Below are 12,400 nucleotides of genomic sequence, written 5' to 3' on the forward strand. Positions count from 1 at the left end.
TTACAGAACGAAGAAATCAAACCATTTCTCAAACACACTGTTGGAAACCACAGGGGAGAAGTTACAGCAAGGGCTTTTGATGCTCTCAGTGACTTCTGGGCTGTAAAGGATTTTGACAGCCAGGTCACACACAGGACTGTGTAAGGAATGAATCTCAAAGAGACAGAGAAATAGCCAAGACCATTTGGCTCTCGTCTTCAACACTCTAACTCTGTAATCAGCAAGTTTACTGGCCTTGTGGAATCCTTAGCAGGTGTGGCTCGTCTTTCTCAGGGGAAATTCCACTCATGTGTCACATATTGTGAAATAAGGAAAATGGTCCAGAACCCAGAGAAGGCTGGACAGGCATGAAAGCTCCCTACCATCTAGTCCTTAGGAGGCAGCCAAAGGATCCCCTGGGCAAACTGGTTGACATCTGATGTGAATTTCAGTCCTCCAAATGCAACTACATACACATATACACACACACACACACACACACACACATGCACACGCACACACGTCCAAATATGTGGGAGACTGTGTGTGTGTGTGTGTGTGCGCGCGCGCGCGCACGTGCATGCATGCATGTGCACACCCAGTTTGGATCATCTAATAATGGTCTCTGAGAGAAGCTGGCGCCAAAAAATGTATAGCCTGACTACAGCTCACCCTGAGCCAGTGCTCACGGTTTGTCTGTACTGGGAACACCTCAAGCAAATTCTGCCAGTGAGTTTAACTTCAAGTTGGCTCAAGTGGGGTTGGCTGTACCTTGGTAGGAAGACTGCTTGCCTGAGCACACAAAGCCCTGATTCTACCTCGTGCTTTGAATAAACGGAGTGGAGTGCCCTGAGGCGGGAGGATCAGAAGTTCAAGGCCCTCATAGGCTACTGATTTAGCTCTAGGCCAGCCTGGGATGCACAGGATCCTGTCTCTGGTAGGGTACCCAGGAACAGTCAGAGCAAACACCCGTGCTCCCTCCACCGTCTGCTGCAAGACACAGAGAGGCCAGACAGAAATACGTGAGCTGTTGTGTCAATGCTGTGAGAACAGGAGAAGCAATGCGACTGTAGTCTCCCCCTTTAAAAGGAGCCACAAGCCGGGCGTGGTGGCGCACGCCTTTAATCCCAGCACTTGGGAGGCAGAGGCAGGTGGTTCTGAGTTCAAGGCCAGCCTGGTCTACAGAGTGAGTTCCAGGACAGCCAGGGCTATACAGAGAAACCCTACCTCAAAAACAAACAAACAAACAAAATAAAAGGAGCCATATGAACGGACGGGACGGCACAGTCAGCGCCCATGGTAGTTTTCTATAGGTGACAAGGCCACAAATCTCATCCTTCTTCAAGCATTCTGAACTTCCCAGATTCTTCCCAAGTGATTATTAATTAGTGGGCTCATAAGAAATGGGGCAAAGAGGACTGGGAGGTGTCTCAGTGGGTAAAGGACGAACTATATAATAAGCCTGAGTGTGGACCCTCAGAACCCATGGGAAGCAGGACAGTAGCAGCGAGAGAAGGCAGAGAGAGGCAGGGGACCCCAGAAGCTCCAGGGAGGCCTAGCCTCCTGCGTGCTGTAGCCAACAAGAAACCTTGCCTAAAGCAAGGTGGGGAGTGAGGACAGGCACCCAGGGTTGTCCTCTGATCCCCCACACTGCTATGGCACATAGCAGACATATAGCACCAGTGGACACAAAACAAACGGGAAAACAATACGGGGTGCTGTGTGCAGGGAGCATGGTCATGGCGGGCTTCTTGGAGGAAGTGACATACACTAGAACTGGGAAGGCGACAGCACAGGAGAAGCCATGGGAGGAGCTCTGCATCATGTGTCTAGGACAGGGCTGGGTCACAGGGCAGATGCCGGGACTTTAACTGTCTAGTTAATACACAAGCTGAGGAATGAACTCATACAAGGAAAGCCGCTAAGGCCTGAGACTAAGTTTCAAAGGTCCTGATGAAACTCGGCTCCCTGGGGGCTGTAATCTCTTGAATCTGTATCTCAGGACAAATCAGGTGCTAGGAGAACACCAGGAAAGAGCTGAAGAAACCCAGACGTAAGGTTGAGCAGAGCCTTTCAGGTCAGCTGCAGGTGACAGCATGCTCTGAAACACTGTGTCCAGCAAGCACCTGCTCTGAGTGACCCCTAGAGCTGCAGCCTTACCATTTGTATGTGGCCGCCCTGCTGCTCCGGGTGTGTGTGTGTGGGGGGGAGAATGGTGGGGTGGAGGGGTAGGGAGGGCTGCTGCTCAGTCTGCAGGGGTGTGCACAGTGGGGAGGAGGGAGCTGCTCAGTCTGTCTGGGGGTGGAACTGATGCTCAGTCCTGGGATGAGGGTGGGGNGGGGGTGGAACTGATGCTCAGTCCTGGGATGAGGGTGGGGGGGGGGTGCTGCTCAGTTGGGTGGGTGGGGCAGGGCTGATGCTCAGTCCAGGCGGGCACAGCCACTTCAGCCTTACTAGTACTTCTCAGTGTTTCCTCACAGGCCTGCGTGGGCATGAGGCTGATAGATGACAAGGTCACAGCAGCAGGACTGCTGGAAGCCCTAGGACAGTGGCACTTGTCCTTGTGGGAGGGGGCATCTAATTGATGCAGAGACAGCCGGTGACAATGGCCACTACAGCTGGGATCCCAGCCCCAGGTTCTCATACACGACTCCCTTTGTCTGCACTTTGAGGAGGTTATCGTTTCTGTCACAGATAGGACAGGACAGCCTTGGTAGCTTGCCACAGCATTGGGCCTCCTCCACCTCCACAATACGTAGAAGGGATGTGGGAGCTGGACCCTGCTGTTGTAGGCAGAGATGGGACTGTGCTCTGTATAGGGACAGGGGCTGATAGAAAGAACCAGGTGGACCATGGCTTCTCTGTGACATAGTAGATATGACTAAACTATATGGATCTAAAAAGGAACTTCCCAGGCTCAGAGCATGTTCAGCAAGGGCCGGAGGCCTTGGAAAGATCCAGGCTTGAGCCAAAGGCTGGAAACGTGGCCAGGTGTCAGCTGAAGTGGGGGCTGGGAAGAAGGCTCCATGCTGAAAGAGTTTGTCCAGTGGAGTTTGAGGACCCGAGGGCAAATCCCAAGCAGTCACATCTGAAGCGGCTTCCGGTGAGTCCTGTGTGGAGGACAGGGTGGGAAGATGTGGATGCTGGAGCTTGTTGGCCAACCTATGCCCAGGCCAGGAGAGATTTTGTTTTAAGGTGGAGACTGGCAGATCAGGACTCCTGACACTCTCTGTCCCCTATAAACACACATCCTCTCCCCCAACACAAGGGGTCAGCAGGGGACCAGGTGAGTTCAGGAGAAACTCAGGTTAGACCGAGGGCTGAGACTGAGGCTGTCCAACACAGGTGGTGGGAGGAGGACACTATGTCAGACCACATCTCAGGGGCTCCTCAACCTTTACAATACACTACTTCCTGTTCTCTGGGCTCAGTCTCCCAAAGCCACGCACCCTCAGAACAGGGAGGCCCATGTTGGTGGCCGGGGGTACTACACCCCACACACCCCAGCACAGGAGCTATTTTAACGTTCAGTTTGTATGCTAGCCTCAGGGTAGCTGTGCTGGGAGGAACGGCTCAGTGGATAAAGTACTTATCTAGGTGCCCCGCAGTCTGAGGAGCAGTGTGGTCTTCAACTTTGGTACAGAATCCATACAAAGCTGGACAGGCATGATAGCTCGCTACAATCCAGTTCTTCGGAAGCAGAGAAGAGAGCCCCTGGGCAAACTGGTTGACACCTGATGTGAATTTCAAGCCTCTATGTGCATCTGCACACACACACACACACACTTGAATGTGCAAACACATGCACACCACACACACACACACACACACACACACACACAAAGACCCTTTTTTATGGCAGCATTCTTTTTAAACGGTAGGAGCACCAAAAAAGCCAAGAAACTAAACAGACGCCCAGTAGGGGCCATCACTTCAATGGGCTCTGTAGAAACAGAGGGCCTGGACACTGGTTCACCTGTTGCAGTTTCTGGGCTTAGGGGGCACTCTGCCGTCTGGCACTGGTCTCCAGCAACCCTTACGCAACTCCTTGGTGCCCATCATGAATGAAGAAAGCCTGGGGCTTAGCAGCTGTCCCCACTTTTCTCTGGAAGGGCTGAGAGAAGAGGCAGTAGCGTCCGTGAAGGTTCTCTGCTTCCCCCTGGGAGCCCTATACTCCAACTGCAGAGATTGGCAGTCATCCATTTCCACCCCCTCATTTTCCTCTAATGACCTAAGACTTTCATGCATTTTTATCCCACTTCAGGGAACCTGAAGGCGAGGCCCGGGGCTGAAAAGCAAGGACTAGCAACCAGGGCTCTGCTGAGCAAGGGTCAGAGAAGGGAGGAAAGAACCCTTTAGTTCTGCCCAGCAGGTCGAAAAAAATAGTATCTAAACCACAAACCCATTGCAGCTTATTAGAGAGGGGTGGGGAGGGAGGGGTTTGCTTCCCTTTTCAGCCGGTGGGTGGCAGGGTCTGGGGTACAACCAAAATTTCTTGTCCCTTGCACCTTTTCCTAACAGTTCTAAAAGAATCAGACTCAGGCAGTGTCTGATAAATGAAAATGAGACTCAAGGTTGGGAGCCCTAAATCCAAGCCCTAATTCTGCCGCTAACCAGGCCTTCTCTGGGTCCAGTTTCTTCACTTGCTCCCTCAGGGAGCTGCTTCTGGCCTGGTGGGGCACCCTCCCAGGTACCCCTCCACTTCTCGGGTGACACAGGCAGAAGAGCATTGGTAAGCACCCAGGCGTTCCGCACCACCTTTTAGGGGCAGCCTGAGAATCGCTAGTGGCTCTGTGGAGTTTTGCCCTGGGCACAGCCCTAATCCGTTGACTGCCTGCACCCCCCTCCCCGACCTTCGCGCCGAACCCAGGGTCAAAGCCACTGCTCCTCGCGCATCCGTCCATCGGTGTTGGGCGGTCACAGTTACCGGCGCGCTCTCAGACTCCCCTCGCTCGCCCGCCACCCGCCTTTGCATCCCTAGGCTCCGGCGCCAGACAACGCGCTGCTCTTGCCCTCCCCACTCGGAGAGACCCCAAACCCCGCGCCCGCTGCTCGCCCCTGCGGGGACCAGCTCGCCCTGCCCTCCGCCCTGCCCTCCGCCCAGCTCCGCTCCCGCCGCTCTCCGACCCCGCCCCGTCCCGGGCCCCGCCCCCGAGCCTGCCGGGAGGATGTGAGCTCACTCCCTCCTCCATGTTCCGGCCTCCTCCAGGAAGCGTCCTCCGGAGGTCTCAACCAGCTCACAGGCAGCGGGTCCGCGGGTCGCCGAGTCCGCAGCACGCCAGGTCCCATCCGACTCCGCACTCAACGCAGCGTCGGCCTCGTGGCTGCGGAATGAAGGCAGACGGCGTGAGCACCCACCGAAGCCTGAGCTACGGGGCTGGGGCAGTGTCCCCGGCGTAGGCACCGTACCGTTCGCGGCCAGCGCAAGCTGTGCCCTCGGCTCGCTTCCGGCAGGGCCACGTGACTGCTCGCACGTGTTCCGGCCCCTCGGAGCTGCGGTCTGGAGCCTCTAACACGCAGCGGGCGGATGCCCATCTAGAGGCAGTGCAGCCTTCGCCATGAACCCCAGGGGCCTGTTCCAGGACTTCAACCCCAGTAAGTTCCTCATTTATGCCTGCTTGCTCCTCTTCTCCGTGTTGCTGCCCCTGCGCCTGGACGGCATCATCCAGTGGAGCTACTGGGCAGTCTTCGCCCCCATCTGGCTGTGGAAGCTCCTGGTCATCGTGGGCGCCTCGGTGGGTGCGGGCGTGTGGGCCCGCAACCCTCGCTACCGTACAGAGGGGGAAGCCTGCGTGGAATTCAAAGCCATGCTGATCGCCGTGGGCATCCACCTGCTGCTACTCATGTTTGAGATACTAGTCTGCGACAGGGTGGAGAGGGGCACCCACTTTTGGCTGCTGGTCTTCATGCCACTCTTCTTCGTTTCCCCCGTGTCCGTGGCCGCCTGCGTCTGGGGCTTCCGACACGACAGGTCTTTGGAACTGGAGATCCTGTGCTCTGTCAACATCCTGCAGTTCATCTTCATTGCCCTGAGGCTGGACAGGATTATCCACTGGCCGTGGCTAGTGGTGTTCGTGCCCCTGTGGATCCTCATGTCGTTCCTCTGCCTGGTAGTTCTCTATTACATCGTGTGGTCCCTCCTATTCCTGCGGTCCCTGGATGTGGTTGCGGAGCAGCGAAGAACACATGTGACCATGGCCATCAGCTGGATCACCATTGTCGTGCCTCTGCTCACTTTCGAGGTCCTGCTAGTTCACAGACTGGATGACCACAATACGTTCTCTTACATTTCCATATTCATCCCGCTTTGGCTCTCATTACTGACTTTGATGGCAACAACGTTCAGGCGGAAAGGGGGCAATCATTGGTGGTTTGGGATTCGCAGGGATTTCTGTCAGTTTCTACTTGAAGTTTTCCCGTTTTTAAGAGAATATGGAAATATCTCATACGATCTCCATCACGAAGACAGCGAAGATGCTGAAGACGCATCGGCATCAGAAGCTCCGAAAATTGCTCCAATGTTTGGAAAGAAGGCTCGGGTAGTTATAACACAGAGCCCTGGGAAATACGTGCCTCCGCCTCCCAAGTTAAACATTGATATGCCAGACTAAACTCACAGGCTGGGCCTTTCAGTGAAATAAGAACCATATACCCTTGAATTCCACTTTGCTTTTTTCTTGTGTTCATCCAGTCCTGGAATTGGAAACAGGTCCCCCTCATTTTACATCCACAGTGAGACAGAAGTCTCTTGCAGTGGTCATTGAGTGATGTAGGCAGAAGGAGGAAACTGTAGGACTGGGATATGTACATAATGTGCAAGAGAACTTGCTTTCCAGGCCCACATCTTGTGAGCTAGCCAAAGGTGGTAAATCAATTGTTTCTAGGCCCTCAAAAGACCTGAAAACTACATAGCTGTTTGTTTTAAAGTGCTACTTATGCCTACCAAAAGTATTGTTTAAAAAGTATTTTTATACACTGCTAGTCTAAAATTGTATTTTAGATTGCACCCATTGTGACAAAATGGCAAATGTACCAAATTGTCCCCTCCCACTGTTCCCTAAACCTCATTGTTGGTGTTTCTAGTGCGCCTACTGTTCAAATAGTTGTTTTCTGTGGGCTTTGCGGACACAGGTCTCTAGTATTCTAATAGATGAATTTTCTAATGGAGTGAATCTGCATATATTAGTATTTATATGAATGTTTTAGCAGTGTTATCTGTGTTGATTGTAGTTCTTGGCAGTAATGTATTGTGTTAAAGTATTTTTTTTTAAGTTTCTGTGTGAAGATATGTATTTATTACAACTATCCTTAAAGACTGAATGAGATGCTAATATGGCCCTGACCCCGGATCCTGTCAGAGTCTTGGGATGAAAGTCTGCTGTGGTAGATAACAAAAGTTCTACACATTTTTAAAGTTTGTGATCATGCCCCCAGGGAAAAGGGACAGCACCAGTCAGAGAATATTTGACATGCTCCAATACCGTCCCAGGCCATGAACACTGTCAGTTAACACCCTGGCTTCTTCCTCACGGGTATTATCATCTCTTGAGGAACAACCAAAATATGCCACACACAGTTTGGCCATTTCTAAGGTCTGTCATGATGTAAAGCATTTTTGTTGGAAGGCTGAGCGTGACCAACAGGGAGAAGTATTAGAAGGGCCAACATTCATAGTCCGCCAGTAACAAGGAACAAACGTTTAGGTATTTTTAAAGATGAGTACAGTGTTTCTTCAGGAGCTGGAATCACCCCAGGAAATCAGAACCAGAGGACAAAGCCAGACCTCAGAATAAGGGTCTGACTGGGAAGAAATAAATACTTGGAAATGGAAGTTAAAGAAACATGGGGTGCTCATCGCTGAGGAGAAGACTGGGGTGGGGCAGTTACTAGCTTACTAAGGATTACCCACATCAGGCTCCATGTGTTTAACTGCCCCTTGTTCTGGGTGTGACACGGTCCTCTTCCATTTGAAGGAAAAGAAAACCTGGTGCTGGAAAGAGTAAAATATGCTGTGCAAACCTGACCTGTGTTCACACCCTCAGCATCCATGTGGAAGTCCACAGCACAAGTAACCTTAGCAGGGAGGGCAGCAGAGATGGCTGGATCCCCTAGGCTTTTAGCTAGCCATTCTAAAGCATAGGGTTCCAGGTTGTGAGAGATCCTGCCTCAGAATACAAGGTGGGGTATCCACATGATGGCTCAGTAGGTAAATGTGCCTGACACTAAGCCTGATGACCTAAGTTTGAGCTCTGGGATCCACATGATGAAAGAGAACCAACTTTCTCAAGTGGTCCTCTGGCTATCACACACAAAACAAACTAACATAAAGTGGCCAGTAAGATGGCTCTGTGGTGTGGTTAGGAGCACTGGCTGTTCTTCCAGAGGGTCCACAGTTTGACTCCCAGCACCCACATGGTGGCTCACAACTGTAACTCCAAGGGGACCTGATGCCCTCTTCTGGTCTGTGCAGGCAACAGGAGGCACACAAGTGATGCACAACCTATCGTGTAAGAAAAGCACCCATACACATGAAGTTAGTTTTCTTTATAAAGGCAGAGAGCAATAAAGGAAGCCGCCTAACATTCACCTCTGGTTTAAGCATATGCACAAACAAGATGAATTGAGTATTTTAGCATCATTCAAAACCATGTGAAAATAATGCCTGTTTACATGCTAAGGAACAACATGCAAAGCTACCAGGGGTTCTTTGTACTTGCAACATAGGTGGTTTGGACGAACCAGCAGACTGTGCGGCAGTATTGAGCAGCAGTGGAGGGAGTGCTTTCTACACAGGGCATTGCTGATTCACTTCTTAATAAAACCTCGGGGCTCCTAGGGACACTGAGGAGGTGCTCCTCCCGAGACTGGTAAGGTGCTCCTCATAGTGATCCCTGTGCTAGAGAGGAATGCTGCTGGCTTCTGGGTGAACTGCACCTGAACTTCAGGCAGCCACCCTATCTCACTGCTACCTTACTACCTACTTCCTCTCTACCCACCCCCACCGCACCCCTACCTCTCCTCCATCCCCACAAAGTATCTGATAACAACAGCCTCTCACCCTAGTAAGACATAAAGATGGGGCTTGGAGAGATGGCTCAAAGGTCAGAGCATCAGCTGCTCTTCCAGAGGACCTGGGGTCAATTCTTAGCATTCAGGTGGTGGCTCACAACCATCTGTAATTCCAGTTCTAGGAGATCCAACTCCCTCTTCTGGGCTCTGCAGGCACATATGTGGTGCACAGACATCCTTGCAAGCAAAATACCCATATGTATGCTTGCTTCAGCAGCACATATACCAAACTTGGAATGGTGCACAGAAGATTAGAATCCCTGCGCAAGAATGCTATGCAAATCCGTGAAACCTTCCATATTAAAAAAAATACCCATATGCACAAAATAATTTTAAAATATTTAGGGATGGAAGAGCAGGTATTTCTGAAGCAACGGAAGGGTTGGTTAGGAGGGTCTGCAGTGCTCAGCTGTATTCTCCCAGCAATGGGAGGAGTGTTGGCGAGCCACTGTCAGATGCATGCTACAGACATCCCTAAGTCTCTGTCCCCAGTCAGGTCTCAGTTCCATTCAGTCTTAGGTGAGTGTCAGTGGAGGACTGTGGTCAGTTGTTGACTGATGGCCACACAGCACAGTGACTCCACACTTGCGTGCAGGTCTGTTGGTCACTTCTACAAAGGGATGTCTCAGCTTCTTCACAACTTCCAAGAACTTAGTAGCTGGGCTGGGCAACTGGCTCAGTAAATGTGTGGCTGTGTGAGCCTCAGAACCCCACAAAAGCCAGCTGTAGTGGCATGAGCTTATATTCCCAGTGTAGAGAACGCAAAGTGAGGCTCCCCTGGGCTTGTGAGCCAGATAGCCACATTGTTGAGGTCTATGCCAATGGGAGACTATCTAAAACTAAAACAAAACCCCCTAAGGTCCAAATGCATTTTTTAAAGCCCAGTAAGATGGCTTGGCAGGAAAAAGCACTGCACAAAGCTGGTGAGCTGTTGGATCCTTGGGTCTCACGGAGGAAGGAAGTATATGTCTGAAAATTCTTGGCCTTTCACAAGAATGCTGTAGTGCACACACACATGTATACTCACACAGACAGTAATATAAACAGACATAACTACAGATTCCTCCCTGGAGCTGCAAGTTGGCTGAGGAATATGCTCAGGCCTGGGAGCTATGCCAGGCCTTCTTGATTTGTCCTCTTCAAGATGCTGGATCGAAGGAGCGGCAATCTTGGACTTTGACCTTTATGGCAGAAGTAAGGAGGCCAAGCCAAAGTCTGCAAGCACCAACGTTCCTGCTCACAGGTGATAGATGTCTGGTCAGTCTACTCAATTCCAGTGGCCCAAGCACATGGTAGAGCCTGCCAGGGGAGGCAGCGTGTGTCCAAGGCAGTTTACACAGGTAGCTATCAGTCCATGAACTCAGAGTGCTACAGGTGGTTTGAAAGGAACCAAAATTTGTAGATCACGAATGATTTTCTTATTTTACAAATGTTCTGTAGTTTTCAAAAGCCGTTGCCATGGGAAGGAACCCGCTGGGATCCGATGAGAGATGGGAAGAGCCTATGTTCAGATCCCCTTATGAACAGTGGCATTTAGAAACCCCAGCAGCTCTTCAGGACTGCATTATGAGAGAACCAGTCTCAACTCTGCTCAGGCAGAAACAAGATCAGTTTAAGGCCAGCCTTGGATGAGATTTTGTCTCAGAAACAAAAATCAAAATGAAAATATTTTAAAAACTACTGGAGTGGTGCCAAGGCCTGGCACTAGCCTATAATGAGGATTTGAATGAGGGTGAGCCCCAGATTGGTGCGACACTGATAAAACTGCTGAGCACCGTGGGGTTGCCTCGTAACGCTCAGTGTGAGGAGGGTCTTTGGGGCTTGTTTGCCAACAGCTTGGCCTAATTGGCAAGCTCCAAAGCAATATGAGACCTTGTCCTGAATGAACAGGGAGGGAGTCCTCCCACCTCCACGGCATATGCATGCACACACACATTAAAAAAAAAAAAAAGAGTTGAGGGGCCTTGCTGGAGGGTTATTTTGGAAAAGTCAGGATGGTACAGGGAAGCCAGCCTGGTAGAGGGTACTAGGAAATGTGGAAACCCAGAGAGGACGAAGGCCTGGTCAGCAGCCACCACCTGACCACCTCCAGGGCTCAGGGTTAGAACAGGAAGCTGTTGGGAGACGGGTAGCTCACCAGAGGAGGTCTACATAGTTTCAGGTAATTTGTGGCTACATAGAGAGATTCTGTTTTAAAATAAATAATGAATTTTAAAAATAAAACAAAGAAACAAACAAACCCAAGATGGGGGTGGGGTATGGCAGGATGGCTCTAGGCAAAGGCACTGTCAATGAGCCTGACAGCCTGAGTCAGAACCCTGGGACCCATATGACCTGATTCCCACAGGTCGTCCTCTGACAGCCACATGTTCATGTTCAGTATAGCTGGCACATATGTGCACACACATGTATATATGTGTATACACACATTATATGTAATATACATTATTATATTTCATAATATATAGCAGAATATATGACAACAGAGGGTGAGTAGCGGTCAGGAGGCCTGTGGCAGAAGGACTGGGCTTCCGATTGTACAGGGCACTACTTGGGCGTTGCTGTAGGAGGACAGAGTGCTCAAGCCATGATCAAACCAGCAATGGCCAAGCAGACCACGGTCCTGCACAGCGGCCACACATGTGATGACACAGCATGGACCTCACTGACTGCAGTGCTGACAGAGAGCGCCCAGAGCTGTGCTGGGTGGGTGACCCTGCTCCCCCACTCCAGGGAGGGTGTCACTGCATTTACATCTCAGAGGCCAATGTGACACTGGAACTTGGTCCAGTCATGGAACCAATGTCCAGTGCCCTCTTGGGTAGCCTAGATCATCACCTGCCTTCCAGAGGGACAGAGTGCTTCCACAGGAGGGCACAGCACCTCGTGCCAAAGCCTAGTTAGGCTGTCCCTCATGTCTGGGGCTCCTTCCACGCTATCACAGCAGACACTGGCTGGGACCATCTATGTCTTGGTAAGTCCTCTTTCCATTGTCCCTTCCACCCCAACAGCGCCACTAGGCCCATGTCAGCAGCATAGGGACATGCCTGGGTCTCAGTGTAGGCAAGTGGCTCAAATCTAGGTGGCCCTCTCCTTCCTTGCTACCTCTCTCTGTTTCAGAGGCAACTCTGGTGGGATGGTCACATGCCTGGCAGAGTCTCAGGTCAATGGCACAGGAACATGGTGGCTTGAGCATTTTGACAAAGAAAAGGTGTGTGCCCTAGTGAACAAGCCTGGGCAGAAAGTCCTGAGGTCCTCCAAGCCCCCCTCCCTCTGCTACTGGAGGGGCTGGCTGACCATGCCCTCCTGCAAGGAAGAGCAAATCAGTCCTATGTGAGAAGTCTTACTTGAC

The 12,400-nt window shown here is 51.3% G+C and overlaps 1 protein-coding gene and 1 pseudogene across 1 annotated transcript; both read left to right on the top strand.

The window, feature by feature from the left end:
* Positions 1–3,038: 3,038 nt before the first annotated feature.
* Tmem185b (transmembrane protein 185B) lies at positions 3,039–7,255 on the top strand. Its single transcript, XM_021162470.2, has 2 exons — positions 3,039–3,082; positions 5,189–7,255. The coding sequence occupies exon 2, from the start codon at positions 5,538–5,540 to the stop codon at positions 6,588–6,590; it is 1,053 nt and encodes a 350-aa protein (XP_021018129.1). The 5' UTR covers positions 3,039–3,082; positions 5,189–5,537; the 3' UTR covers positions 6,591–7,255.
* A 1,998-nt stretch (positions 7,256–9,253) lies between these two features.
* LOC115032387 lies at positions 9,254–9,353 on the top strand (annotated as a pseudogene).
* The last annotated feature ends 3,047 nt before the right edge of the window (positions 9,354–12,400 follow it).

This window comes from Mus caroli, chromosome 1 (assembly GCF_900094665.2).
Source record: "Mus caroli chromosome 1, CAROLI_EIJ_v1.1, whole genome shotgun sequence".
NCBI lineage: Eukaryota > Metazoa > Chordata > Mammalia > Rodentia > Muridae > Mus > Mus caroli.

Excerpts from the sequence above, each read along its gene's own strand:
- Tmem185b (XM_021162470.2), top strand. The coding sequence starts at position 5,538 with ATGAACCCCAGGGGCCTGTTCCAGGACTTCAACCCCAGTAAGTTCCTC.